This window comes from Dermacentor andersoni, chromosome 11 (genome assembly GCF_023375885.2).
Source record: "Dermacentor andersoni chromosome 11, qqDerAnde1_hic_scaffold, whole genome shotgun sequence".
In the NCBI taxonomy this organism is placed as follows: Eukaryota; Metazoa; Arthropoda; class Arachnida; order Ixodida; family Ixodidae; genus Dermacentor; species Dermacentor andersoni.
Window position 1 is genome coordinate 36,265,845 of NC_092824.1, and position 26,671 is coordinate 36,292,515.

The following is a 26,671-nucleotide window of genomic DNA, read 5'->3' on the forward strand; positions in this document are numbered from 1 at the left end:
TTAAAGAATCGTGTCTGCATTTGCTCTGAAAGAAAAGTGGAAGGATCAGAGGAAGTCCATACATGCCAAAACTCAACCCCACATTGTATGTAGAGCTCAATGGAAGAGGACGGCTTGTTCCAGGCAAGTACTCGGGACGAGCACAGTGACAATGTTACTGTTCATTTCTGTATCTTCTATGGGCCTGCAGCTGTCGTTTACAATCTTCTCTGGCATCGTGCTCTTGACAACCTTGCAGACTGCCTGGCTTACACACAAGCTGCCAACTTTCAAGCATTCGTTATAAAACGCCCAATTTTTAGAGCATGCTTATGATTCTTGTGCAGACACCAGAACTGCGATATCTGTTCTTGATGCAGAGCTTTCAATTTGTAAACTTCGTGCGTCTTTTTTTTTTTCGAACTTTCAAATTTTTGAAAATCTTTTTAACAAAATTTAGGCTCTAAATCGAAATTCTGCTTCCCACAGTTACTAGAATTTAACTGTCTCTTCCAAATTCAACAAATTTTATTAAAATTGGTTCAGGGACTATCTTAGAAAAAGGTTTTTGCATTTGATATGTATTTGAATAGGCTATGTCGCAGTTGGACCCAAGCTAAGGCTTCCTCTTAAAAGGCCCTTCGCCAGGTCTGGCCATCTTGAGCTTACACAGGGTGTCTACCAACCGGGAAAACCGGGAATTCTCAGGGATTTTGAGTAGTCTGGAAAAAGTCAGGGAAAACTCAGGGAATTTGGGCCACTATCAGGAAAAATTAGCGGCAATTTTATTGAAAGGGTCGAAAGTCGCGGTAATGCTGGCTCGAGTAACAGACAGGAATCGTAATGAATCGTCTTTGACGCTCTGTCGTCGGCTGGAGGAGTTGCCAGTGTACAGTCAACGACCGACTTTCCGGATTCCCGATAATTTGGACGGCTTCGCGGCACCGCCACGTACCCCATAAAGTCAACGTATCAGAACGTGTGACATTTCCGACGCAAGAACTCTTCGCCGTCCGATTTTCCGGACGTTTTGCCGTGACCGCAGGTCCGAAACGGCAATAATCAAAGGCACCACCGCTGCCATTTTGATTACTTCGCCACCTCGAACCGGCACTCTCGCACGGAGATCCGCTGGCAGCCATTGCCGCCACTGCGGCAACGTTAGGCCTAGCTACTTCTATGTTCGCTATGAAGCTTCTTGCCGTTGGATGCCGAGTTTTTTATTGAAAGAATTAGCTGCTGTCAGCAATGGCACGGACTCCACCTTTGTGGTCCTCGCGATTGGCTTAGAAACTTGGAAAACACGGTGCGTTGCATAATGCCGGTTCCTGAAAATTAGCTTCGCCTCTGTACAGAAATGTTACTTGGTGAAGCATACGCAAAAGTATTGCAGTGAAGCATAACAAGCGTGGGAAGGGGCTATTGCCACGGAACACAGTATGCATTATACAGGCGTGCACCCGGTATTTCCTGTCCCAGTACGAGCACCGAGATGCCTAATATGTGTACCGACAGGCCTTCAGAGCGTTTTCGAACGTGCCTGTGGCGGTTTGAGCCCCTAAAGGCACTAAATGACACGCATTTATTTTTTTTTCAGCTGGCCGATTTTTCAGACGTTTTCGCGGCCCCTGGGAGTTCGAAAAATCGGCCGTAGACTGTGCAACTGACCAAGATACTTCAAATGGTCTTTGGGGCGAACGAGTGGCGGAAGGAAAACAAGAACAGAAATGACCTACACATTGAGGAATAAACAGGAAAGGAAGCTTGCTGCCGCCGTTTTGAAGGAGCCAGCGCTCAAAAAATTAAGTTTTGGCTAATGCCGAGCTGCAAGTGTCTCTCATCCAAACCAAAATAAACTCGTTAAAGCAGTGAAACACAATACTCAAGAGTCGTGCGCGGGCTGAGAGTATGTCAGGACAGTTGAGGTTGACTTACGAGCTGTTGAGAGAGAATCTCAATTGTGACAGAGTTCGGGCCTAATACCACTGAGCTTGCTATCAGTTGATAGAAATAGCTCATATTCGAAAATATTTGCTTCTATATCCATCTCTTTTTATTCGTATTTGAGAATGTCCGGCTCCATTTGCAATCTTTTTTGAAGACATTTTATTTGCTGGCATTTTACTAACCCCCCTTCTATTAGATCTCTTTTTGAATAACATGAACACTACTCCTTAGTATTCAAATGAGATTGAGTCGGTTTTTTTAAATTTTTTTCTGTAGCTTACTAGAGAGTGACAGCATCGGGTGATATGGTTTCAGCCCGTCTTGACATAAAACATAGTTCTGCATCACTCAGGGAAATTTTCAATGGCACTCAGGGAAAACCTGGAAAACTCAGGGAATTTGGAAATGTCAACTTGGTAGACACCCTGTTACAAGCGCAGAGCATATATTGCGCAATAATGATCATGTCTGCAAAGTATTACATCGCTATGCGCCGCGGAATGATCTGAAATTTCACACTGAATACTGTTTTATTTTCGCGGCCGCCACGCTCCAAGCCGGACGGTGACGTAGTCGTGTCCGCACTGCGACGTTTCTCCTGGCGACACGCGACCCCGAGAATTATTCAAGACAATATCTGTTATCTGTGCAATCTGTTGCTTGAATTGAATAGAAGTTTAGAGAAATAATAAAACACACAAACTGAATGTCTGCGTGTTTTTGTTTTACTTTGCACCGAAGCGAGAGAGATGTACTTCCACTTCGTCTGCTTGTTTCCACGGTCATGCGGTCACGTGTGCATGTACTGAAACTGCCATTTTCTACGGTGTTCCAGCGCGGGATCGTGCTCTGCGATCCACTTGTCCTGCCCGAGTATTCGTGTAGCACTGAATTATGTATACCGCTAGTCATTTTTCCCTGTACACAGCGTTCTAAATTGTGCGCTGCGCGAACGAGACAACAGCTTGCGCATGACGACGTCGGCGTAAGTGCGTTGCACCAAAAAAAAAAAAAAAAAAGTGAGGAGCGAAAAAAAAATGAAGGTGAGACCTGCAACGTATGCGTCACACGATCCTCGAGGTCCGGTATGGGAGAACGCAGGGAAGGAATTTCGCTTGAGTAGGCTAGACGGGGCGAGTCGAGAAGAGTCTTGCTTGGCAGTGGAGCCCACCTGCTGAAATCATGTGTTCGCAGCACTGAAATAATTTATCTCGGATATTAGTGAGCCAATCTGAAAATTTTTTTGCAGCAGAACGCTCCCTAGAGGACATGTAACAACTTCCAGCATATAACCAAAATTTGCTATGGGGACTGGTGAGGAGCACTTGGGTGCACGTAGATTTTTCATAAAGTTTCATGGGTTCAGACTCGCATAGACTGCGGCATGTTCAGGCCCACTCTAACTTGGACTCGCGCCACACAGACTAACTTCATCTCATTCCGCTCGAAAATTACACGTGAGGACTCACTTTGATTCGCACCTGCTCAGCATCATCACAACTAATTCAGACTCACAGGCGGTTCCGACTTTAGTGCACGTATGAGTGACCTCACCGACATACAGTCACTTCATGACAAATGTGCCAGTTACAGAAATTACACAGCAGCTCATACACTACCCGTTGTATGTGCAACCTATCATCAAAGAAGTTACTTGCTGTCCAAACGTAGACTGGGTTTGCTGTCTTCTTGCAACTAAGTCGCTAGGCCAACCAGGTAAACAATGAAGCAAATTGCTTTATTGGAGGATGCACACAAAAAATGCAATCTTGCAAAGATTGAGTGAAAAGTACAAAAGTAATCAATGTTGAATGGTCTTTTAAGAACAACATTCACCATAGATGTTGATTTCTGTGTTGTCCTTAAGAAAATCCACCCAGTTATCTTGCTTTGCATTTCACTTTGTAGCGTTATTGAATTTTTGATGCCCCTTAACAATGCTCCCACAATAACAAGTACTACTAACTGAATAAAGACAAACACAAATTATTTTATTCTTCCTGTGTACAGTGAGTGCTGTCAAGCAGGACAGCTAGCTGCATTAGCTGATCGTGTTATGTATTGTTGAGTCACGGATGACTCCTGATAACGCCATGTATGCGAACGCTGTTAAGGTCTACTGACAATAGCTTTTAGAATTAACACACACTCAAAAAATATGCAGTAAAGTGGTTATCTACTAACAGCTTTTCTAAGCTATGCCCATAAATGCACTATATCATGCAATTGCCTTGTAAAAAATGTATGACGACTGAAAGAACTTAAAAAGTAGGCTTTTACTTGATGGGTCAGCTGGTTACAATGAAATTATTCGGAGTACATATCACCAAAATACCAAAAATAATGTTTGTTTAGCAAGTGACATTTTACAGCAAGTCGTACATTAATGCCAATAAAGTGCTTAACAGGTCAATCAAGTAATGCAATTAATTTTTTCGAAACCGTGGAAGAAACAGGCAATTCTGATGGGTGTCGGAAATTATTTTTTATTACAAATAGTCACTGCGCTATATTGCTGTAATGTATATCAAAATTTAGCTAATCAGATGGTCTTTCACACATAAACAAATATTAGACTTAAAAGTGATTTATAATATTAGGAAAATTTCTCAAATTCAGGATTTTCTGAGAGAACAAGATAAAAAAGTTGGAAAAGGCATGGATATACAAGTGAAAAAACAATAAAAAAATCCAAGATGTACAAAATGTGGTACATTGCCTCATTTCTTGCTTGTGAAAATTTAGCATGCCTATCTACAACTGTCTTTTTTTGTGTGTGAACTCTGGCGCCAATGGTCAGCGCTCAGTTCCCACGGTTCTTGTGCCACTCGACCAAACAGTTCCGGGTAGTCATAAAACACAAATGAACCTGGCATGTGCTGCAAAAAGACATTTGTATTGAGCTCGATTTTCTTCTGTTCATAGCACAGATTGCAGTTTCTGCGTTTTGCCAGTTTTCCCGGCTTTTGGTGTGCATGTTATGCGACGGATGGTGGAGGCGTGAGAGCTTGCTTGGCACCGTCAAGATTCAGAAGCTGCTGAATGAGCTCTTCTCTAGAAGCTAGGTGGTCAAACCCGGCAGTACGTGCCAGCCCGGGAATCTCTGGGTGCAACGTGCGGCGAGCTGGGAACAGCATAAAAACTGTTCATGCATGCAATATCGACGCAGTGGAAGAACAGTCTTCCACCACTGCACGCTTTCTCATTAGACCATTATAATAGCCGATCATTTGATCCGATTTATCTATGCCTAGCATGCCACCATTATAATCATGGATCAGCAGAGGCTCTGTTACAGATACCCGAGTCCAGGAGTTTTGGCTTCTTTCCTTTCTTTTTGCGGTGACCGTGTCATTTGCAGTATGAACCGTGCTCATCACGTTGGCAACACGCCGGTCTTTCCACTGAAGGTACAGAATATTCTGATCGCGCAACCATCGAATGTCGCCGCGCCGAGCTTTTTTTTCCCATCGTGTGTCCTTCAGTTCGGCAGGAAATCCTCGGCAATCCTTGTGTGTGGTTCCGGAAGCCAATGTTTTTCGGTTGAGAAGATGACTAAACAAGCGCGTAGATGTGTAAAAATTGTCCGTAAAGATCCTGCCGCCCTGATCAAGATATTTGTAACACATCAGGCAAACTACATCGAAAGCCAGCCTATGAGGCCCTGGCTGCTCACGCTTACCGGTATACACACTGAACTGCAGAGTATATCCGGTTGCAGGGTCAGCTAGGACCCACAGCTTGTAGCGCTGCAAGTTGTAACAAAATGGGGCGCCCCATTTTGTTACTTTATCTTTGATGTACTGTCGGATGCCTGACCGCCCTTTCGATTTGAGCATGCGCTCATCCACGGAAAGATAGCGATGTGGCTGGTAATGGTTTGCCGACACTTCGTTCATGTGCTCCAGGAGCCACCACATATATCGGAGCTTTCCTCTTGAATTTTGACTCACATCGTCCAAGTGTGCAACATGCAACATTGCAAGGAGAGCTATAAACCGGCGTCGCCGCGTGATCCGTGGTGGGAGCAGACCACTGTACAGATTTCCTACATTCCAATACAACTTCAGCCGAGGAACCTTCACAATGCCCATGTAAATTACGAGTCCGATAAACTTCAGCATTTCACTTGGGATGACTTCTTCTCAACATCCGTCGAAACAATCATGCGTTGGTTTCTCCAAAATGTGAGTCCAAGCATATTTGTTCGTGTTTTCGCAAATGGTTTCGATCACGTTCATCGAGAAAAAACAGAAAAAAGAAGTCCAGAGCAGTCAGAATTTCTTTTTCTCCGCTTCTGAGCGCCACGCCCGCATCAGCGTCCAAGTACACGCCGGGTTCCCGTCTCGGTGAAAACTCGATCCGCTTCTGCGCTGGCGGCAGCAGATCATTATTGCAGCTTGTCGAGAGCCTACAAAGTAGAGATAAAATAATGAGAACATATAGCGAGCCCGTTTACCTACTCCAGAGACAACTGAACGTGGAACTATGCTCACCTTCGGCTACTAGATGAAGTCCGCGGTTCGTCATCGCCCGAATCAGAGTTAGAAATGAAATCGGAGCTGCCGAATTCGTCGTCAGACTCTTCGCTGCTCGGTCAGTCAAAAAAATCCGTTGCCGAAGCAGCGGAATCGCGCTTACAAGCCTTCATTACCAGCCGTATAGCGTATGCCACACCGTATCTTGTGTTTAAACGAGAAGCAAAGGAGGAAATAGATGCGATCATTAGGAAGAGCGTTAAGAGAGCCCTAGGGCTCCCAGACTCGACCTCGACAGACCTCCTTCTCAACATGGGAGTTCACAACACGCTAGTTGAGCTCACTGAGGCAGTACGAGTGTCTCAGTTGGAAAGATTAGGTCAGTCTAAAACAGGGAGAAAAATCATGGAATGGGTAGGAATCCAATGCGACAGGGGTGCCCCGACTGACAAGAAAGGCATTCTGTTGGACGTGCGTAAACGCTTCCGAATCACCCCCCTACCTAGAAATATGCATCCTATCTACAACAAAGAGAGGAGAGCTCACAGGGCTAAGACTCTAGTAAATAAACTTAAAAACACACCGGCGCATAAAGTAGCGTGCGTGGACGCCGCTTGCGGCAGAGACGGGGCTGCGGTATCGACGGTGGTTGACGGCGACGGGTGCGTTAAGATAGCGTGCTCCACGTGCACGAGGGATGCCTGTACAGCCGAGGAGGTTGCAGTAGCGCTCGCTTGTGCGGGTACAAAAGCGGGAGTAATTTTATGCGATAAAAAATTACCTATCCGAAATTTTAACAAAGGGAGAATCTCGGAAGAAGCCCTCCACATTCTACACAAAAACCCTCGCAGGAGGGACATAACTTTTATTTGGGTACCGGCCCATGAAGAAGTCCCAGGCAAGGAAGCCGCTCACGAGCTCGCCCGAGCACTCTACCACCGAACACTCTACCAACGGGCAACTCTAGAGCAGCCAGTTCCAAGGATAAAAGATAGCATCATCACGTACAGGGAAATTGTCGATCATTACGAAGCCGAAAGAAGAATCTTTCCGCCTCCGCATCGGTCTCTCTCTCTGGAGGACGCTCGCATTTGGCGACGCCTCCAGGGAAACAATTATACATCACCACATTGGATATACTTAACACAGACGAGGGACTATAACGACGCCCTCTGCAAAATTTCTAAGCGAAATGGTATGCTAGACCATATAATATGGGAGTGTGCTGGCTCCCCAGGGGCCAAGGAAAACATTGACAGTAGAGAAGCCTGGGAGGCCTTGCTCCAGAGTGATTCTGAAGACGACCAGCGTCGAGCAATCTGCCTGGCCGTTGAGGCCGTGAAGAGTCACCGTCCTCAACGCGCGGGGACTGCTTCGTCCTCCCCTCTACCTACGTGTAGGATAAGAGGCGGGGACCCCAGCTCGGTGGAATAATAAAGTTTTCAATCAATCAATCCATCAATCAATCGCGCTTACGACGCTCTCTCACGTATCGCCGCCTGCTGGAAAACAACAAACTACGCCGAAACCCATCTAGTTTCCGACGGGCTCCTAGATGGGGGCTACTTGTCCAAGCGCGCGGAAATTTGAACGTGACAGCGCGCTCAAAACCGTCGATCATTTATAATCGATGGCCTATGGGTCGGCCCCGAAAGTGTTTTAAGAGGTAAAATAAGGAAATGTAGCAATATCAGAAGAAAATAAAAGAAAGTAACGTACAGTGTATACAGTTACAGACACTTGTAAAAGTATTAGAATTAATTACCTGCATGTCGCAAAATGTTCGTGAAAAAGCAAAGCACTGAAGCACCGCCTGGGTACTAGGCAGTATTTCTGGCAATGCCTTTGGCCGCACAAAACAGTTTACAAAATGAGGTCGAGAATGAGGTGTATTGACGAAGTTTTAATGAATGCATGCCATGCCAAATACTGATATCTCATACCACGGCAGATGCTTGTCTGAGAAAACGTCCCGTGTCAGTATCTGCCAAGACTGGTGGTGACTTTCAGTTCAAAACTTCATAACGCTTTTCGTCACAGAATTTCTTGAGCTCATAGCCCACTCGGGTGTTGACATTGCTGGGACAGAGCATTGAAATTCGATGATGAATATCTCCAGTTAAATGAGATATTAAATTTTTTTTTCTTTTTACGTGATAGTGCTGTAAAATATGACTTTCTCTAAATTTGCAATATAAACGACTGTCCTCAAAATGAAAAATATGTCAGCCTCACCTAGACATTCCTTTGCAAAAACTCAATGTTCTCCCTGCTCATGACATTCTTGTGAAAAAAAATCTTTACAATCCAGAAACGAACTTTGTGTAAACGCATGCGTGTAAAAAAATAAGGAAAAGCTTAGATTATTTGCATTTTTGTAAAGTGATTATTTGCAATATTTTTCAGAAAGTTGGTGGTCACTGTGGAAATTTTAGAACCGAGCAATGAAAACAATACATTTATAACATTGGAAAACTTACCAATACATATGTGTTAAAAACTATAGCCGCCATTTTCCACATACTTGTATGGATGAAGATTGTTTCAACAAAGTGGTATGGTATTACAGAAGGCAAAAGCTGCACATGGTGGCATTTGTTTACTGTATAGTTTGACCGCGATTTTGTAAAAAGTTACAGGTGAATTTGCCATGGTTAGTACCAGAGATATGTTGTGGCTACTGCGGAGTTGGAATGATTCAGGGATCATTCCACATTCAAAAGCCCTGAATAGAATGGGAATGGAATGAGAGCCCGAGTTTCGGGAATGGAATGAGAGCCCGAGTTTCCGGAATGAATTTGGAATGGAATGGACACAATCCTGGAACGCTAAATGTTTATTTGAAGGGAAACTGCCCCAGTAAGTTTACCAATTAGACTAAACTAGACTTAGTCAATTTATTATGTTTCCCAATTTCTGCTCAATACGGCTCTTTCATTATATTTCTATAGGTCACTACCTATGTCAGAATATGTATAAACACACAATATTCTACACATTCTACAATTCTAATGACACGAACTTTTCATTGTTGCACCTGTGAAGTGCATCTAGGCGCAGCAACTATTAGTTAATTTACTCCTGAACTTTCTTTAAGGAGTTGAGTATTAAGTAGGTACTTAGTTTTAGTGACCTCCTTAACATTTAAGCAGTTAAATGGACACTAAAGCGAAACAATAAATCAGTTTAGACTAATGAAGCATTGTTTGAGAACCCTGCAGGCAGTCATTAAAAAAATAGTTTGATTATTAGATGAGAAAATGAAGGTCTAAGTATCAGTATTTGAATTTCGCGCCGAAACCCCAGCGCCGGTACGTCAGCGTGACGTCAGGATTTCCAAAGTATGTTTTCGCATTTGGGCCGCGTTGGCTGAATAAGGGTTCCCGAAACTTGCAATGTTTAATATTTGGTTCCTTTAGAACACAATGTAGTCTATCTGTACCGCTAAATATAGTTAGTAGGCCCTAGAAAGTGCCATCAAAATCCAAGACGTCACAGCCGCCAGGTGCGGGAACTTAAGTAGGTGTCGCCACCCGTATTTCGTTCTTGCGCTTTTTTCTGGCTTACCAAACGTCTTATCGCTGTAAGAGTGGTGCTTTGGTGTTGTAGAACGGTAATTTACTGATGCAGAAGAAATCATTTTTCACTTTAGCGTCCCTTTAGGCTGCCAAGAATGATTCAATTTAGCAAGAGCATGCTTGGCCTACGACAAAGGGATGCAGGCCAAGGACGTCCACATCCCAAGCATTTGCACCTCCTGCGAGCCCACAGCTATTTGGAAAGCACACCATGTTTTTTCAGCCACTGTTGACTATTCAGAAGGCACTGACAGGCCGTCAGAGAGCCGTGCTGGATAATGGTGCCCATTAATATGGTAGTAAATATGAAAGAATAACATAGAGCACAACTTATCTCGCAATGACTGTCGATGGTAATGCTTGGTAATAGCATTTAAAAGATGTAGCGACACACGATATTTATAAAGTCACGTTTATTTAACATCTGTAGTGGTCATTGTGAGACTTCTGTTGCTTCGGCAAGTATGCAACATGTATACAGCTGCATGCGAACAACTCAGTCGAAGATCCGCTCTTGATACCCCGCAGCAGCTTCGCGAATGTGCATTTTCAGACAGTCCAACCCCTGGTGCTCAGTATTGGTTTACTCATCTTAAAGGTCAGACAACCGCTCAGAACATGAACGGAGATAACCCTGCTGATGGAAATATTACCTATCGTTTTGGTTAAAACGACCCATGTCTTACAGCGAAGCTGTCTATGGGTATGATCCCGGGATTTCTTCGTGGCGTAACGTCGACAGAAAACTTTCATCATCTATGGCTCATTCCCCCAAATGCAATGGCTCATACCCCCTATAAGGGAGAGGCTACAATCACTCCGCAAAGTGAAGCGAACAGTGCTTACATTCTTTGCAATCACACATACAACATCCAGGGCAGCATACTTTTCAATAAAGAACAAGCTCAAAACAAGCATCCGAACCACATAATTGATGATAAGGTGCTCCGGCGCCTACATGCAATGCGAAGCAAGTATATAGCGCTCCTCGCGTACGTTTCCCGGTAAAGATTACTGTTGCGCAATCTGCCGCGGCGACGGCAGCTTGACTGTAGCGTACTAAGCAGGAAGTGACGTAACTACACTTTCGTACGTAAAAGAAGAACCCGCCTGGCAACTGATTTCTGTTGTGACGGTGCTACGGGAAGGCCATGTATAGTGAGGACTCCTGAAGAGCAGCGTGCATACGAGGCGACGCGAATTTCTCATCTCTCTGGTCCGGAAAAAGGAAGAAGAAGAAGGCGGCGAGTCTAGACGCGTTCTTCGGTTCCCGCATTTCCCCAGCTTTTCTTGTATTTAATCGTCGCGAGCCAATGTTTATTTGTGCATATCTTTTCCGTGAAGTTGTAAGGACCACGTGGATACCCTTTTTGCCACAGTGAGTGACTTTTCACCATTTTACGGACATTCCTGTGCATCCGTTGGCGGCGTCAAACGAGCACTTCGGAGACCACGCCTTGGCCTCCGGGGCGGCTCAGTGCCACTCGTCCGCTACCATCATGGAATATCAAGTAGAGGGAGAAAATATTCTCCCGGGGGAAGTCACTCAAGAGCAGGGATGGCAAACCGCAGGTGCTAGAAGAGCTGGCGCCAAATCGCGGGAAGCTAACCCGAACGCCATGGCGACGCCTTTGGCTCCCCACAGCTACAAGTCTAGCGGCGCAGCGCTGAAGACCAAGATTATTAGGGCAAGCCGAATGCCTGTTCTTCCCAAAGAAGACACGAAGATCGTTATTAGACCAAGAGGTGGGCTGAAGATTTCCAAAATTGGAGCGGCCACGGTGGCTGACGCAATACTTGCAGCCTCCGGCATCAGCCAGCACGAGCTCACACAAGACACTCTGTGCCCGAACTTACAGCAAAACATCATGGTGGCCAGCACTCCCAGACGAGAGAATGCCGATCGATATGCCCGCATCAAGCAAATCCGAATCACAGGCAAGATCCACGAACTCTGCGCGTACGAGACAGCCCCGCACTCCACGTGCAAGGGGGTCATTCGTGGCATACCGTTACAAGACGACCCAGCGACGGTGGATGGCAAGATTGTTAACCAGAACAATCCTCTTGCACTAGCAGCCAAGAGAATCGCTCAGACTGGGACCATCATCATCGCCTTTGACGGGCAGCGGGTACCGAATTCTGTCAGGTACGGAACGCTCCTGATGAAATGTTCCCTATATCGAAAGCAAGTGGACGTATGCCACGCCTGCGGAAGACTCGGGCATCGCGCCGATGTATGTCCAACACCGAGCGACGTCATCTGTCGGGGATGCAGCCTGCCAAATCCAGATGAGCAGCATCGATGCACACCAAAATGCAAGATATGCGGCGGTCCGCACCTTACAGCCGGCAAAGAGTGTGCGCATAGATTCAAGACGCCATACATTGTTCGCCGACGGCGCTTCGAGCGTGCCAGGCAGCAAGAGCAGCTCCCCACGCCGTCGATCGTTCGATCCTCCGATCCGCAAGCCTCATCCAGCACCAGCCTTAGGGGCAGAAGACGCTTGCGCTCGAGAAGCCGCTCAACAAGCCGACGGGGCTCCAGAAGTCGCTCTACCTCGAGATCGCGACTCACATCGCCTTCTCCAGCGCGCTCCAGCTCCAGAAGCTGCTCCAAGTCCCGTACTGAGAGCGACTCATCCAACAGCTCCCGTCCGAAGACCCCCAACGGCGGTAAAGGCGAGTCCTCTCTAACGTGGGCCGATAGGGCCCGTGGCAACCAAACGCAGGCGTTCAACTCTCAAGACTCGCACGACCTGCGTCTCACGAATGAGCTCGAAGAACTTAGGCGTGCCAATGGTAGTCTTAGGAAGGAAAACGCTCTGTTCAAGCAGGAAATCAGTCGGCTAGCCGCCGAGATGGCGGAAATACGAAGATTGGCGCTCACACAGCCAGCTTCTCAGCCTGCCGCACGCTCTTCGGCCATGGACACAGTGGAGGCCCCTCCCAAGCCGGTTGCAGTGAAGCGGCGTGCCCTGGATGACTCAAAGGGAGACGAAATGGTAGAACTCCTGTCTGATCTCAAGAACGCCATCTCCAACATACAGACAGGTCTCTCTCACGTACAAGAAATGATCGCGCACCCTCAGCTGGGCCTGGTCGCCCTCAGCGCTAGAATACTTAGGCTGGAGGGGACCAGCCACGCATCTTTGCCAAGCACATCTACAGCACAAGTCCCAAAGTTGCACAGCGTCATTGCCTCACCGACGGAGGGCACCATTATGAATGCGGCACTTTCGCAATCCATTCCCAAGCCCAAACATGGATAACGGAACTAACGTCATAACAATGTGGCAGTGGAATTGCGCAGGGTTCGTCAGCAAACGGGCGACCCTGCGACAATACCTAAAAAGCGTAAAAGAGAAGCCCCAAGTAATCGCCTTGCAAGAAACGATCACATCATCACCTATCAAGCTTCCCGGTTTCCTTACGGTGGCTTCCACTGAAGGAGGAAGGGGGGTCGCTATCCTGGTCAGTAAAAAGTTCTCATGCCTTCAGCGAGACCTTGGTCCCGCGGACAATGGGATCGAGTACGTCATGGCCGAACTCCTTGTCGACCCCCCTACGCAGCGCTTAAGAAGAAACAGTATCTTCATACTGAATGTTTACTGCAGACCCAGCGTTCACAGAGCCAGGCCTGGTGGTATTCTCAAGAAGGCCGTGCATTTGGCCGGCTGTCAGCCTCTAGTCGTCATGGGGGATTTTAATGCTCAGCATCAGGCGTGGGGCTATTGTACCAATACCAAGAAGGGTAGAGACATATGGGACGCGGCAACGGAGGAAGATCTTACGCTGATAACCGATAAAGACTTTCCAACCAGGAGAGGGAACTCGGTGTGCCGAGATACGACTTCGGATCTTACCTTTGTCAAGAACCTGGAAAACGTCAAGTGGACCAACACAGCCATGGACCTCGATAGCGATCATTGCATCATCGAAGCGGTGATCAAGGCTGCCCGTAACAAAACGAGGACCTTTAGGTTCACTGACTGGGACTTGTTCCGAGCCAACCGCTCCGAGCGCGTCCTTAACGATGATATGGACCTAGACTCTTGGTGCGACGAGATAAAGAAGGATGCGGCTAGAGCCACCAAGGAGGTGACAACCGATCTGGAGGTGGACAGGATGGACAGTAGGCTGGCGCATCTATTGGAAGCCAAGCAGGCACTGCTCGCGAGATGGAAGACTCAGCGCCATAACAGAAGACTACGCAAGAAAATTTCCGATATAAACAAGATGATAGAGGCTCATTGCAAGGTGCTATGCAAGCAGCAATGGGACGAGCTGTGCGACTCGGTGGAGGGCCAGCTCAAGAACGGTAAAAGCTGGGGTGTCCTTAGGCACCTACTGCACGATGGCAACACCAAGTCCAACCAGAAGAGAGCTTTGGCGAAAGCTGTCCATTTGGCGACCGACTCGACTCCAGATGAGGCAGTCACGGAGCACCTCATAGACAAGTACCTGGAGGCCACGGACGATCCGGTGCCCCCCCCCCCCCCCCAGTTTCCCGAGTACGAAGGGCGCGACGTACCATCTATGGACGAGGATTTTACCGCGGCTGAGGTCAAGCGAGCTCTCGCATCCCTCAACGGCAGATCTGCCCCTGGGCATTCGACGACGCCTCAATCGAGTTCCTTACGCACAAGATGAATGATATCTGGTGCAGCGGCCTCATTCCCAAGAGCTGGAAAGCAGCCCACACAGTACTCATACCGAAGCCAGGTAAGGCGCCGAGCATCGACAATCTAAGGCCCATCTCCCTGACGTCGTGTGTTGGAAAGATGGCCGAGCACGCCATGCTTAACCGCCTCACTGACCATCTCGAGTCTAACGAATGCTATACACACAACATGATTGGCTTTCGGTCGGGGCTTTCGACTCAGGACGCCATGAGACTGATCAAGCACCAGATCATTGACTCTACCTCCGCCGACACTAAAGCAATTCTCGGCTTGGATCTGGAAAAGGCTTTTGACAACATATCGCACGCCTTTATTCTCAAGAGCCTGACAGAGTGTAACGTTGGCAAACGGGCGTACAATTTCGTGCGCTCCTTCCTTTCCTCAAGGTCCACTAGACTCAAGATTGACGAGTTTTTGACCCACGAAATCCAGCTTGGGCCAAAGGGAACACCTCAGGGGGTGGTGATCTCTCCGACGCTGTTCAACATCTCCCTGATCAACCTGTCGAGGGCCTTGAACAAAATCCCGAACATTAACCACACGATCTACGCGGATGACATCACCATCTGGTGCTCCAGTGGATGTGAAGGGCAGGTCGAGGGTGCTTTGCAAGAGGCCATCGATGTGGCGGAGCGGTATCTTATCCCCACCGGGCTAAGGTGCTCGCCCGCTAAATCCGAGCTCTTGCTCTACAAGAAGAGGCCCAGAGGCGGTTCACACCGGTCCTGGAAGCCAGCAACAGAGAGCCGCATTACGTTACTCACCGCTAAGGGCTCCCCAGTACCGCGGGTAGACACTATCAGGGTCCTAGGAATGTTCATCGAGTCGAACGGGGCCAATGGAGCCGCCCTCAAACGCATTTGTTCCAAGACCGAAAGCGCCCTCGGCCTGATCCGAAGAATCGCCAACAGGTACCGCGGAATCAAGGAAGACAATCTGATCCGGATTATCCACGCCTTCGTGTTATGCCACCTCGCTTATTCAGGGGCTATGCACAACTGGCTCGTATCGGAGCGCAACAAGATCAATGCCCTAATCAGAAGAGTCTTCAAGCTTGCCCTCGGCCTTCCCATCCGAACGCACACAAAAGACCTCCTCAATTTGGGAATTCACAACACGTTCGAAGAAATCGTTGAAGCCCAAGAATTTTCCCAGGTTGTCAGACTTTCCGGTACCCCAGCGGGCCGAGCCATACTTGGCAAGCTGGGACGTAACCCCACGGTCGTCAGTCTCGACGCTGTGAAGCTGCCTAGCGACGTAAGGTCCAAGATTTACATACACCGGTTGCCACGAAATATGCATCCCACCTACAACGAAGGACGAAGGCGAGCCAGGGGTAAAGCTCTGCTCGCCAGTGCCCGCTTGAACAAGGACCGAACATGCTTCGTAGACGCTGCTTCGTATGTTCAAGAAGAGGCCTTCTCCTCAGTGGTCATCGACGGTGATTCTAAAATCCTTAGCTGCGCTACCGTCCGCACTTCTAATTCCAGCGTTGCAGAGCAGGTTGCTATTGCTCTTGCATTAACGGACAGTGTACATGACACGATTTATTCTGATTCCAAGGCCGCTGTCAGGGCCTTTCAGATGGGAATGGTGGCTCCCCAGGCCCTACGTATCATCCAAAGTGCCAAAGACATGAAACATCACTCTTTGGCCTGGTTCCCTGCGCACCTTGGAACCATTGAGGGTGCCTCGATCAACCCCAACGAGGAGGCGCACTCGGCTGCACGAGGTTTGACTGACCGTGCGCTGGGCAACGCGTCCTCTCCTGGGCGACCCGAGCCTCTCTGCTCGTACAACGAAATCTGCAAATATAATTATCTGTCAAGAAGACTCCTACCTTCGCCGCACTCCTCGCTGTGCAGGGCCCAGGCAGTCACTCTAAGGCTACTGCAAACAAGCACTTACCCGAGCCCCGCGGCGCTGCACACAATGTACCCCGAACGGTTCCCAAGCCCGGACTGCCCTCTGTGTGGTGATTATGCGGACTTCGAACATGTCCTGTGGGGCTGCGCCTCTGCCGGTCCCCCTTTCACTCAAGATTAATTAATTAATTTAATTATGGGCTTTTACGTGCCAAAACCACTTTCTGATTATGAGGCACGCCGTAGTGGAGGACTCCGGAAATTTCGACCACCTGGGGTTCTTTAACGTGCACCTAAATCTAAGTACACGGGTGTTTTCGCATTTCGCCCCCATCGAAATGCGGCCGCCGTGGCCGGGATTCGATCCCGCGACCTCGTGCTCAGCAGCCTAACACCATAGCCACTGAGCAACCGCGGCGGGTTCCTTTCACTCAAGAGGAAATGATGAAGTTAATTAAGGCCCAGGATCAGACCTCTCAAATCCTGGCAGTCCAGAGGGCTCGCGAGAGGGCCGTCAGGTTTCACCTGATGGTCCCCGAGTGGGCCTAGCCAGGTGACGTGGAGCTTGCTTACGTCTATAGTGGACCGAATAAAGTTGTTTCTCTCTCTCTCTCTCTCTGATCCACTCTGTAGGTGCACAAAGTAGCGGCGTAGGCCAAGTCGCTGGCCGTTAATTAGGTAAAGTGAATGTGAATGTCGCCACGTCAATAATTTAAACCTACGTCGCAATGGGTAATCGCTTTAGTCGTCGTTTACTGCTTCGCTGTAAGAGTGTGGATTCCTGCACAGCGTGGATTGGAGACAATTTTTTTTTTACACCGAAGCTGTATATGGTTACTCTCCGGCGGTGGCCGATGTCCGTCCGTCTGCGCGGCGTCGACACGAAAAATTATTTTAGCTCAAGTTTCTCGCAAATGCTCTGTAGCTCCCAATCTGATGTAGGTATATCTTGGGAAAAAATTATACTGAAATTGGCCGCTAAGACTGCTCTGTCACAACGCCGAGTTTCATTTACTTGTTGTAATATTTGGTTAGTTCACAGTGAAGTTGTAAACATTACAGAATTCTCGTCTGCTGTCATTACACGGCCGTCTATGGAGGGAGTATGGTTACAGAAAACGACTGTAACTCTTGTTTTATTGAAACTATCCTGAAACAAATTATATGACAATTAGCCGCTAAGGCTAATCTAGCGTTACGCCGAGTTTCATCTAGCTTTCGTTATTACATAGTTTACAGTGAAGTTGTAAATATTGTGGAATTTCCGTCTGCCATGCGGCGGTGCTTGCACACGTCACTAATTCATAAAAGAATAAGGATAAATCACTCCACAAACAAGAAATGTATTCGTTGTCTGTGTCATTCAACAACAACAACATTAATAATAATAATAATAATAATAATAACAAAAATAATAATAATAATAATACGTATGTATACATCGATGCGTCGATTGAGGAAAAACACACCACAGCTTTGCTGCTCGTCGTAGGCTTTAAAGAGTGTAAGGGAATTTTGTTTTCTCACTACATGTGAATTTATATTTTTAGTCCACTAAATGTCCCGAAAAAAATCACCTTTGGCGGCAAAACATCAAGATGCATAAGTGGCCTATCACACAAACTTTCAATAGTGGACGCGCTTTCTGGTCGTTTTGTTATTATTGAAATGCAGTAGACTTTTTTAACAAGTTTTTTCTAAGTCACAATGTGCAGATAAACCTTCGTTTGCGGCGAGCAGAAAAGTGGCGGTGCCTTCGTTTTCGATGAGTTGGCTCAATCGGCTTGTCTGTCGACAGAATAACAGCGACGGGGGCGAGCCAGCCATGACGTATACGTGTACTTGGGGGAAACGCGGTACGAATATAAGGAATGTCTGTGCAACAATGCAAGCTTATTGTACCAGCTGTTTATTTTACAAAGTGGTTGAAAGGGCACAGATGTAGGTGGTTAACCACAGTTGCACTCACTCCTATGGTGGGCGGCTTGCATAATTAGCGAGGCGGGCTATCGACATAGTTCTCACTTCTTAGCGTTTCTGGAGGAAGGACACTTTCTTTTTTGACAGGCTGCTCAGATCAAAAAATGGTGCTCACAAAATATGCACGCGCTTTTGGAAGTAACCGCTGCTGGTGATAACACTACTTACGCTGAGCTTTTGGTAGCGCCATAAAAAGACTAGGTCTTTCGAAATCGGTTGTCAGTTTCCTAGTTATCCACCATAGACGTGCTGACCGACAATCTTAACCATCGCTGCTATGGGTCGATAGCTATGGCAACTGCAGACGTTAGTGAGAGAAAATCGCCTACGAGCGTTTTTTTTTTTTCGGCTTTACGTCGGCCTTACCGGGAGCGCCTTCTCCGAGTCCAAGCAGTGATGATTCCCTGTGCTTCATTGAGGACCCTGCCGTATGTGCGCGAGCGCCGCAGCATTGAATAACAACACACAGCCCTGTGCGTAAGCTTGTTCGTATGCTACAACACCACCTTTCCCACCATCGCGCGCATCGAGCGTGTATTCATTGTCGCTACCAATGCTTTCACAAGGAAACAAGGGAATATAACCTTGGAAAATATCTGAAAGAAATTGTTAGTGAAGATAAGCAACAAGTTAAGGGCTGCAGAGGGCGCATTGAAAGGGCCAGGTCAGCTTGTTTGCTGTATTTGTGCGATGTCAGTAATGGTTGGGAGGAAACTAACGTAAAATTTGTCGATTACACTTTAGTAAATACTCAACTACTTTCGTAGGGCAGCAATTAGTAACTGTAATCAGTTACATTGTTGAATGATGTAACTGATCGTGTTTTTTTTCGGTGACGTGTGCAAGTCTGGCTTGCAGTCAGTACACTGCGCGATGCCCACCCTATACAAAGCAGAAGACCACCATCAACGTGGTAGGGCGTCTCGATAGCAGAGCCGCCGTGCTTGAAATCGAGGCTTTCGTTTCGAGGCATCGGAGCGCCTCGAACGCTACCTGGTCCAACTTAAGTATCCACTTTTCGCTGTTCAACTTTGTTGTCCGACAATGCTTACGCGAGAAAACGTTGGGACGTCTTCCCCGCACAAAGACAAAGTGTGCGGAGGTGCACCCTTTACAGGGGAATGTGTAGACATTTTGAATAACGTAAAGTAAGGAATCTGTAGTTATTGAGAGAGAGAGATGCCGAGGCTCGTCAGCTCCCGTCTTTGGATCTCCGTACAGAAAATAAGCGCAGCGTTAAAGTGATCCTAACGCGGTCCTTAAAATCGCCATTTAGATTACCCACCTCGCCGCCGATCACGGTGGCTTCTGTTTGCGCACGCAACCTCGTGCCGTTGTACCACCGGCTACTCAATAAACTGAGCGCACACGGAATAGGAGCATACTTTGCTTCTTTTGGGTTTACCTGTTGTCTGCCTTTAAAAGGGGTCCTGAATCTTCTTCAAGTGAATTACCGTCGTTTTTTGTTTACGCCTCCCTCGATCGTTTCACGGTGAAAAGTAAATCAGTACATATATACTGCGACGCTGGTGTTGCACTCCAGTGGTATTGAGATTTATGGCAAGTTCGTAATAAAAAGGGTACAACAAAAATATTGCGGTGTTTGCTTTTTTTGTTTATTGTAGCTGTCGATATCGTAACTGCAGTATAGTCTTAGAGAAACTACCTGGTTATACAATGCTGGCCAATATTGCGCAAAAAACAAACAAATGTGGTCTGCCTAATTAGCAGATGGTGGTTTTGGAACGTAAAACTGCATTATCTTTTTATTGAACAACGTGTCGCAAAGAGAATTATCCGGGAAAGTGGTTGCAGTCCTCCCGAATTCCTGGGATAAATGAGTAGAGCCATGCCTTTTTGCGCGACATGCGTCAATTCCAACCTCGCTGCTGTGATCTTTGCGATAAGAGTTATACCAGGGTGGATAAATTGCATCAAAGCGTAGCTGTGGGATGTGATACTAGATTTCGTGAGATAAAGAAAGCCCAAAACATTAGAGGCGGGAAGCAAGTGAGGTCGATGCAATGGAGCTTTTCATGGCCGTGACACGAGCAGTCCGGTTATGGTTGTTAGTGATAGATATAGCGGTTCTCTTTTTAACACGTTAAATCGGTGTAACAAGTGTATTAGAAAATGATTTCCACAGAAGCGGCGACGTCGTGTGCGTTGCGGCAGCTGGCCAGGTTACGTGCTTCCACAGCAGCTGCAAAACATCTTGGCACGAACCGCGCGTCTTGCGCCCACAGCACGTGACAGGGCGAACAAGCAAGCAAGAAAGTAAAAGGCCCCTGAAACAATTTTTGAACGTATTAAAATAACATTGCCGATCTGTTAAAGAGGCTCCTGTGAACATGCGAGTCTAATAAATGGACAAATAAAACAAATATTATTGCGTTGCGTGTAGCAGCGAATTTACAATATCGTGTCCCAAGCAGTAAACAGTCGTTCGCTCTCGCATCCATGATGTCGTTATTGAAAGCAGTTGGCCGAGCAATGCTATTGGTTTATTTCGTGATCGCGAGAACATTCCCAGTAATGCGTAACTGCTAATGTTGAGTTAAATTAATGAAAATTATATATTTCTGCGATCTCAAAAGGGACAGGAAAATAATTTCATTTTTGCACTGCGCGTTGCTACGTCTATTGCACGTGGCCTCCGAGATGGCAGCGGAGTGCTGCGTAGCATCGTCTGTCGCGGCCTTCACGGGGTGCCACGACGAGCCCTTTCGTCGCCGCAACTGGTGCTCAACTTTTGGCCGGGGCTTTGCTCTTTTTATCTTCTCGGCTGTGTAGCTTCCTCCAGCGCGATAGTGGAGACGAAAAAAGATAGAAATCCGGGTATCGGTGCGATAACTACTCTTATAGTTGAAGGATTCGTAATTTTTTTTTTGCGGCATGACATTCTTCTGACGGCGTACTTTAATAGTGAGGTCATCAAATCGAGTCATCAAGTTCGAGAATTGGTTCAGGGCCTCTTTAAGTGTTGCGCTGTCGCGGTGCAACCGTCGTTCGCTCGTTTCAACCGGCGTCGGCACTGAGAGGAGATGTAATGTGGGAAATCGTACCCACTTATCCAGCTCGCCGCACAACTGTCAGCAATTGATACTTTGCATGGTTACGTGGCTGTTCAGGGTACAGTGTAGTTCAATATAGAATTGCTCTGCCGCCCTTAATAATGTGAAAGCATTATGTGGCTCATGAGGTAGGAAATCTGGCGTTGGCGTGACCACACGATGGTCCAAAAAGGCTACGAACCCTCCACCTTTAGTGCTAGTCGAACCCACGACCTTTAAGGCAGAGTTAACATGAAGCTAATTAAGGTACTCGAGCCTACGACATTTGGTGGAAGTTGAAGCCCTAACCTTTGGTTTTAATTAAGCTGATGTTAGGATGCAGTTAATTAAGATATAGGTAATTAAGCCGCTCGAACCCATGACCTTTGGTGGGAGTCAAGCCCTCGACCTTTGGTGTCATTTAGGTGAAGATAATTATAGCACAGTTAATTAAGGCAGCCGAGCCCACGGCTTCGGTGTGAGTGTAACCCTCGACCTTTGGTGTTAAGGTGACAGAAAGAGCATAGGCATCGCGCGGTGGTCGCAATGCTTTCGCATTCATCCAAGTAGGGATCACTAAGTGCCCTATCAATTTTTGTGTCACTGATATTGCGGATATTGCTCTGCGAAGCTTTGTCGGCATAAACTTTGTTCATTGTAGTGCTAAGTCTCACTCATTGATTTCATACCTTAGCTATAATTAACTGCTTTCTATATCCTCCCGAAGTTATTGTTTAGAACGTTTTTCAACTTGTTGATGAGATTGGACGTTTCAAACGATTCGATCAAACATCATGCCCATTCATATATTTACTAGGTCATTTATTACTTGGGATATAACTTGCCCGATTGACTCCTAGCCCCAAGTGCTTTCGTTTATCTATTCGCAAAAGAGTGAGAGCCAACAGACCGTTGGCTACTACGGCCGACCGCCTGATCTTGCTTTACATTTGAGAACAAAACGTACAGTTTGGTGATTAGGTACGAATGTATTGCTTGGAACTGCGCGGCAGTCGGAACGACAAGGACAAAGGAATAAATCTGGTGCTTGTTTTCTTTTTAGTTCTGTCTGCGAAGCAGCTCGTATAGGAACATATATATACGTATTGCCACATTAGGTATTACTAAAGGAATGAATAGGTACGCCTTTCTTGGCAAGTTAATGCATTTAATCTTTATTGAGATAGCTGTTCTACGGGCACTCGAGGATCGTTTTCGCTGGCAGCGTTGTCGCCGCAGTGCTGTTCCAAGGAAAGTCCAAGGGAGAATGAGTGACCCGCGCACCTTGTGTTGGTGGTAAGGTGATCTGTTTCGGGTTCGAGGGCGAGCATGGAAGGGTGTACCGAGGAGGTTGGGCTTCATGAGAGCGCGCCCAATGTTGGACGTCACGTGATCGAGCCCGCGCTGCCCCATGGGCGGGCTAGGAAAGTAGAACGCGTGTCTCTCCTAGCCCGAGCGAGACTGCGCGCAGCTGGCCCCGTGGTCCAGCAGCCGAAAGCATACGCGATGCACGCCGTGTGTTGGAGCTCACCTGCCGCGGTTTCCAGGGCGAGGGACGAACCGAGAAGACTGGAAGCTTCACGCGCGCCGTCTTCCCACGCATCTACTGCTGTGTGTTATGTGATCAGAGTTTTGATCTCACCTTCATGCTCGAAGGGCGAGCCGATAAAACTGAAAGCTTCATGCGCGCCGTCTTCCTGCGCATCTACTGTTGTAAGTGACGTGATCTGAGTTTTGATCTCGGCTTCGTGCTCGATGGGAGCCGATAAGACTGAAAGCTTCATGCGCGCCGTCTTCCCGCGCATCTACTGTTGTAAGTGACGTGATATGAGTTTTGATCTCGGCTTCATGCTCGATGGGAGCCGATAAGAATGAAAGCGTCATGCGCGCCGCGTTCCAGCGCATCAACTGTAGGCACGAGGCACGCTAGTGCCTGTGGCGTCGCAGCCAATGGGAACTCGGTCGAGGTGCGCTCGTGACGTGGCGTCGCAGCCAATGGGAGTTTAGGCTACTACAGATGCCGAGTTTTTCGCCCAATGATCTATTTGAGGCTTTCGCATGAAAAGAAACGCAGACGGCAACGGTTCGGCGTCGTATGCCTACCCCTTGCGCAATTTGTTTCAGCGCCGTATTTCACTTAGTATGTAGTATGAGCGTCTTTTAATATATGTAATTCTGAGAGGTGTTCATTTCTTCTCTTTCTTCCGTCTATACTGTTCTCTAGCATAGGGTTTCTTATTGTTTTAAGTTGTCTTGGGAGCTAATATTTCGGTATATCGGGATCCTTCAGTAGCGTTACTTTTTCTGTTGTTCCAATAAAAACAAATATTCCTCGAATTATTCAGCCATCTAGGCGCAACCTGCATCCTGCTCCACGAAATCATCTTGGCTACGCCTCAGCAAAGTTCTTAGTGCTTGTCAAGGGTGTCAAGAGTACTTACCTATGGTCACACAGTGCAGGAAAAAGATGGTTTGAGCGCTCAAACTCAATCAAGTCTAGGTCACCTGATTCTCCATAGTTACGCTTTGTCAGTAAATCAATTTATTTCCTTTCAAAGAGAACCTCCGTTTAGGATAATGTTCCGCAATGAAGTGAAGCGGAGACGTTCATACGCCTTGTGAAGAAGTACGAAAACCGCTCGTCGCCTTGTCTAGTAAGGTCTGGTGCTCACCTAAAAGAAAAAGAAGAAACATAACCCGAAGCCTCTTTATTACTGACCGACTGCGGAAGAATTATGCTTCACTTCCGATTCGTTTTAATTTCAACTCTCTACAATCATCCGACGACTTCACGCCCAGTTCTTTCAAAAGAGATCTCGTGCAATATATGCCGAGTGACGTCCTCGACAGACTTCACTGTACCTATGAGTGTGGTCGCATGTCAACGTCAATATATATATAAAAACAAGAGACCATTAGCAATGGCGTCAGTACTATAGCAGCCATCCTCGTGATTCCAAACCAAGCACTCTATATTATCAAGGCCACGATTACTGAAGGCTTTGCTCGGAATCCGCATAGTTTAGGAAGCATGCTTAGGCACTGAAGTTAGCCCTTGAACACCAAAAGTGTATTTATTTATTTATTTGTTTTCTTGTTTCATTACCATTAGGGCCCGAGGGCATTACAGAAGGGAGTGGGTAGATTCGATAAAGTGGATAACGAAAAAAATGCCAGCAGTAAATTTGATAAAACTAAAAAGAAAAAGAAAGGGTTGCATCAGTACAACAAAGGAAATTAACAATAAATAGCGCACAGTACAAAGAAAGAAAAAAAGAAACACCGCTGAGCATACAAAGAATAAAGAGAACGTATCAACAAAAAAGACAACAAAAGAAATGACGCTGTAAACAGTAATATAAGCCCACAAAACAAAGTTTGATGGGATCAAAAAGGAGAAATGAAACGGGCGAAGCAAGAATAAAAAGGATGACAATGCTACAGTTTCTTGTGTTTATGATAACAGCAGGTTAGTTAAAGCCGTTTTGAACTTAGAATTATCAGACATTTCGAGGACAGATTGGGAAGGTGATTTCAACTTGCTGACGTACTGGGGATGAATGAATTGAAAAAGGAACACTAAAGCAATCAGTTTAGGATGGTTACCCATTGTTTCGAAACATTATGGTCATTACATTGGGCAAAAGTGTTGACCTATAGTGGAGAAAATGAAGGTCAGACATCCACTTCTTGAATTTCGTGCCGAATCCTTGGCACCGGTACGTTAATGTGACTCAGTTATTGCAAAGTATACACTTTCAATTTATGTCGTTGACGCACTAACTTCTAACTTCTCGGAAGTTGCTACGTGGAGTGGTTGGCTCGTTTATAATTAAACGTGCTCTTTGCTGACGGACAATTCAGTTGGCCCGAATGACACTCCGCCGAGTTACAGGGATGTGCACTTGATTTTTCAGCGTCTTCTTAATTTCATAACTTTCAAGAATTTTCGAAATAACCTTGATAGCATAAATGCTCTTACCGTGAGTAGCTTTTAAGTTTTACATTTAAATGCGAGAGACCCTAACCTTCTCCGAAACTGGTGAGGTGGTTGCCGAGAAAAAAACAAATTTCTTTTCCGTTGCCACGAATTTAGATACGAGCTCCTCAGGTGAGGCTTGCTATTAAAAAAAAAAAGAAAACAAGTTATGTGCATCCCACGCAGGTGTCTGAATTTATGTGAAGCGATTGCTTTGTTGAAGCGGTTAATTCAACCGTACAAAACTGGTCATTTCCCGCGCCGCGTTTTTTACAGCTTAGCGATTACGTGATTCCTCAACAACACACGGATACACTAGGATTGCCAACTGTCCCGAATTTACTTGGACAGTCTTGACTTTTGAGTGAATGTCCCGTGTTCCTATTCGATCCAGTCACAACGGCCAAATGTCTTGAATTTTGCTTTTTCATCTACTAGGATAACATTAAATAGACCAGACTTCTTTTTTACAACGCCTGATAGCGGCTTATAAACATAAAGGCGGTTTCTTTTCGCCATGCATGGTTCGAGTTCTGTTGTAGGCCCTAACCGTTCACAGTTGCTCTCTTACTATACATCCGTCCACATCTATACATCCGCAACTAAACTGTACCTTGTTAAAAATCATGACACGATAGGGCCAAGAAAAATTGTTCAACTTTGCGGCGCGTAGAAATTGGCAGCTTCTGGCACTGACAGAGCCGGTCGTCGCCTGCCGTTACCCGTCTCCCCTTTCTCCCCCCGCGTCCCGACTTCGTCCAATCCAGAGTTAGCAACCCTAGCTGATCCACGTGATCACTTGATCACTTGACCACCTTGATCCACGTTACCGGTGATTGCACTGCCTCAAAGATCGGGCTCATATTACTCGGCCACGAACCGCCCGAGCAGACGCACCACACCCAGGGGAAGGAGGCGTAGAGAGCTTTGCTATAATTGAGGAATTATGTGCTTGAAGGCGTGAATTTGTTACACCGAGGACATTCCGGCACCATTTGTAGATGTGCCGGTGGCCACCACCAGTTGTGTTGTTTTTTGGCATTTAGAACAAACGTAGCTAGAATACTCGAAGAGCATTCTATAAGTGATTCAAGGGCATTACTTGCACGACCTCACACTGGTTTGTT

At 46.8% G+C, this 26,671-nt stretch overlaps 1 protein-coding gene across 2 annotated transcripts in view; it reads right to left on the reverse strand.

Moving 5' to 3' along the window:
• Window positions 1-24,084: 24,084 nt before the first annotated feature.
• Window positions 24,085-26,671, reverse strand: part of LOC129381698 (uncharacterized) — an 82,012-nt gene continuing 79,425 nt past the window's right edge. For both annotated transcript variants that reach the window (XM_055064754.2, XM_055064753.2), the window contains one exon: window positions 24,085-24,237. In XM_055064754.2, the coding sequence (XP_054920729.1) occupies window positions 24,217-24,237 (21 nt within the window). In that variant the 3' untranslated portion in view covers window positions 24,085-24,216. The remainder of the gene's footprint in view (window positions 24,238-26,671) is intronic.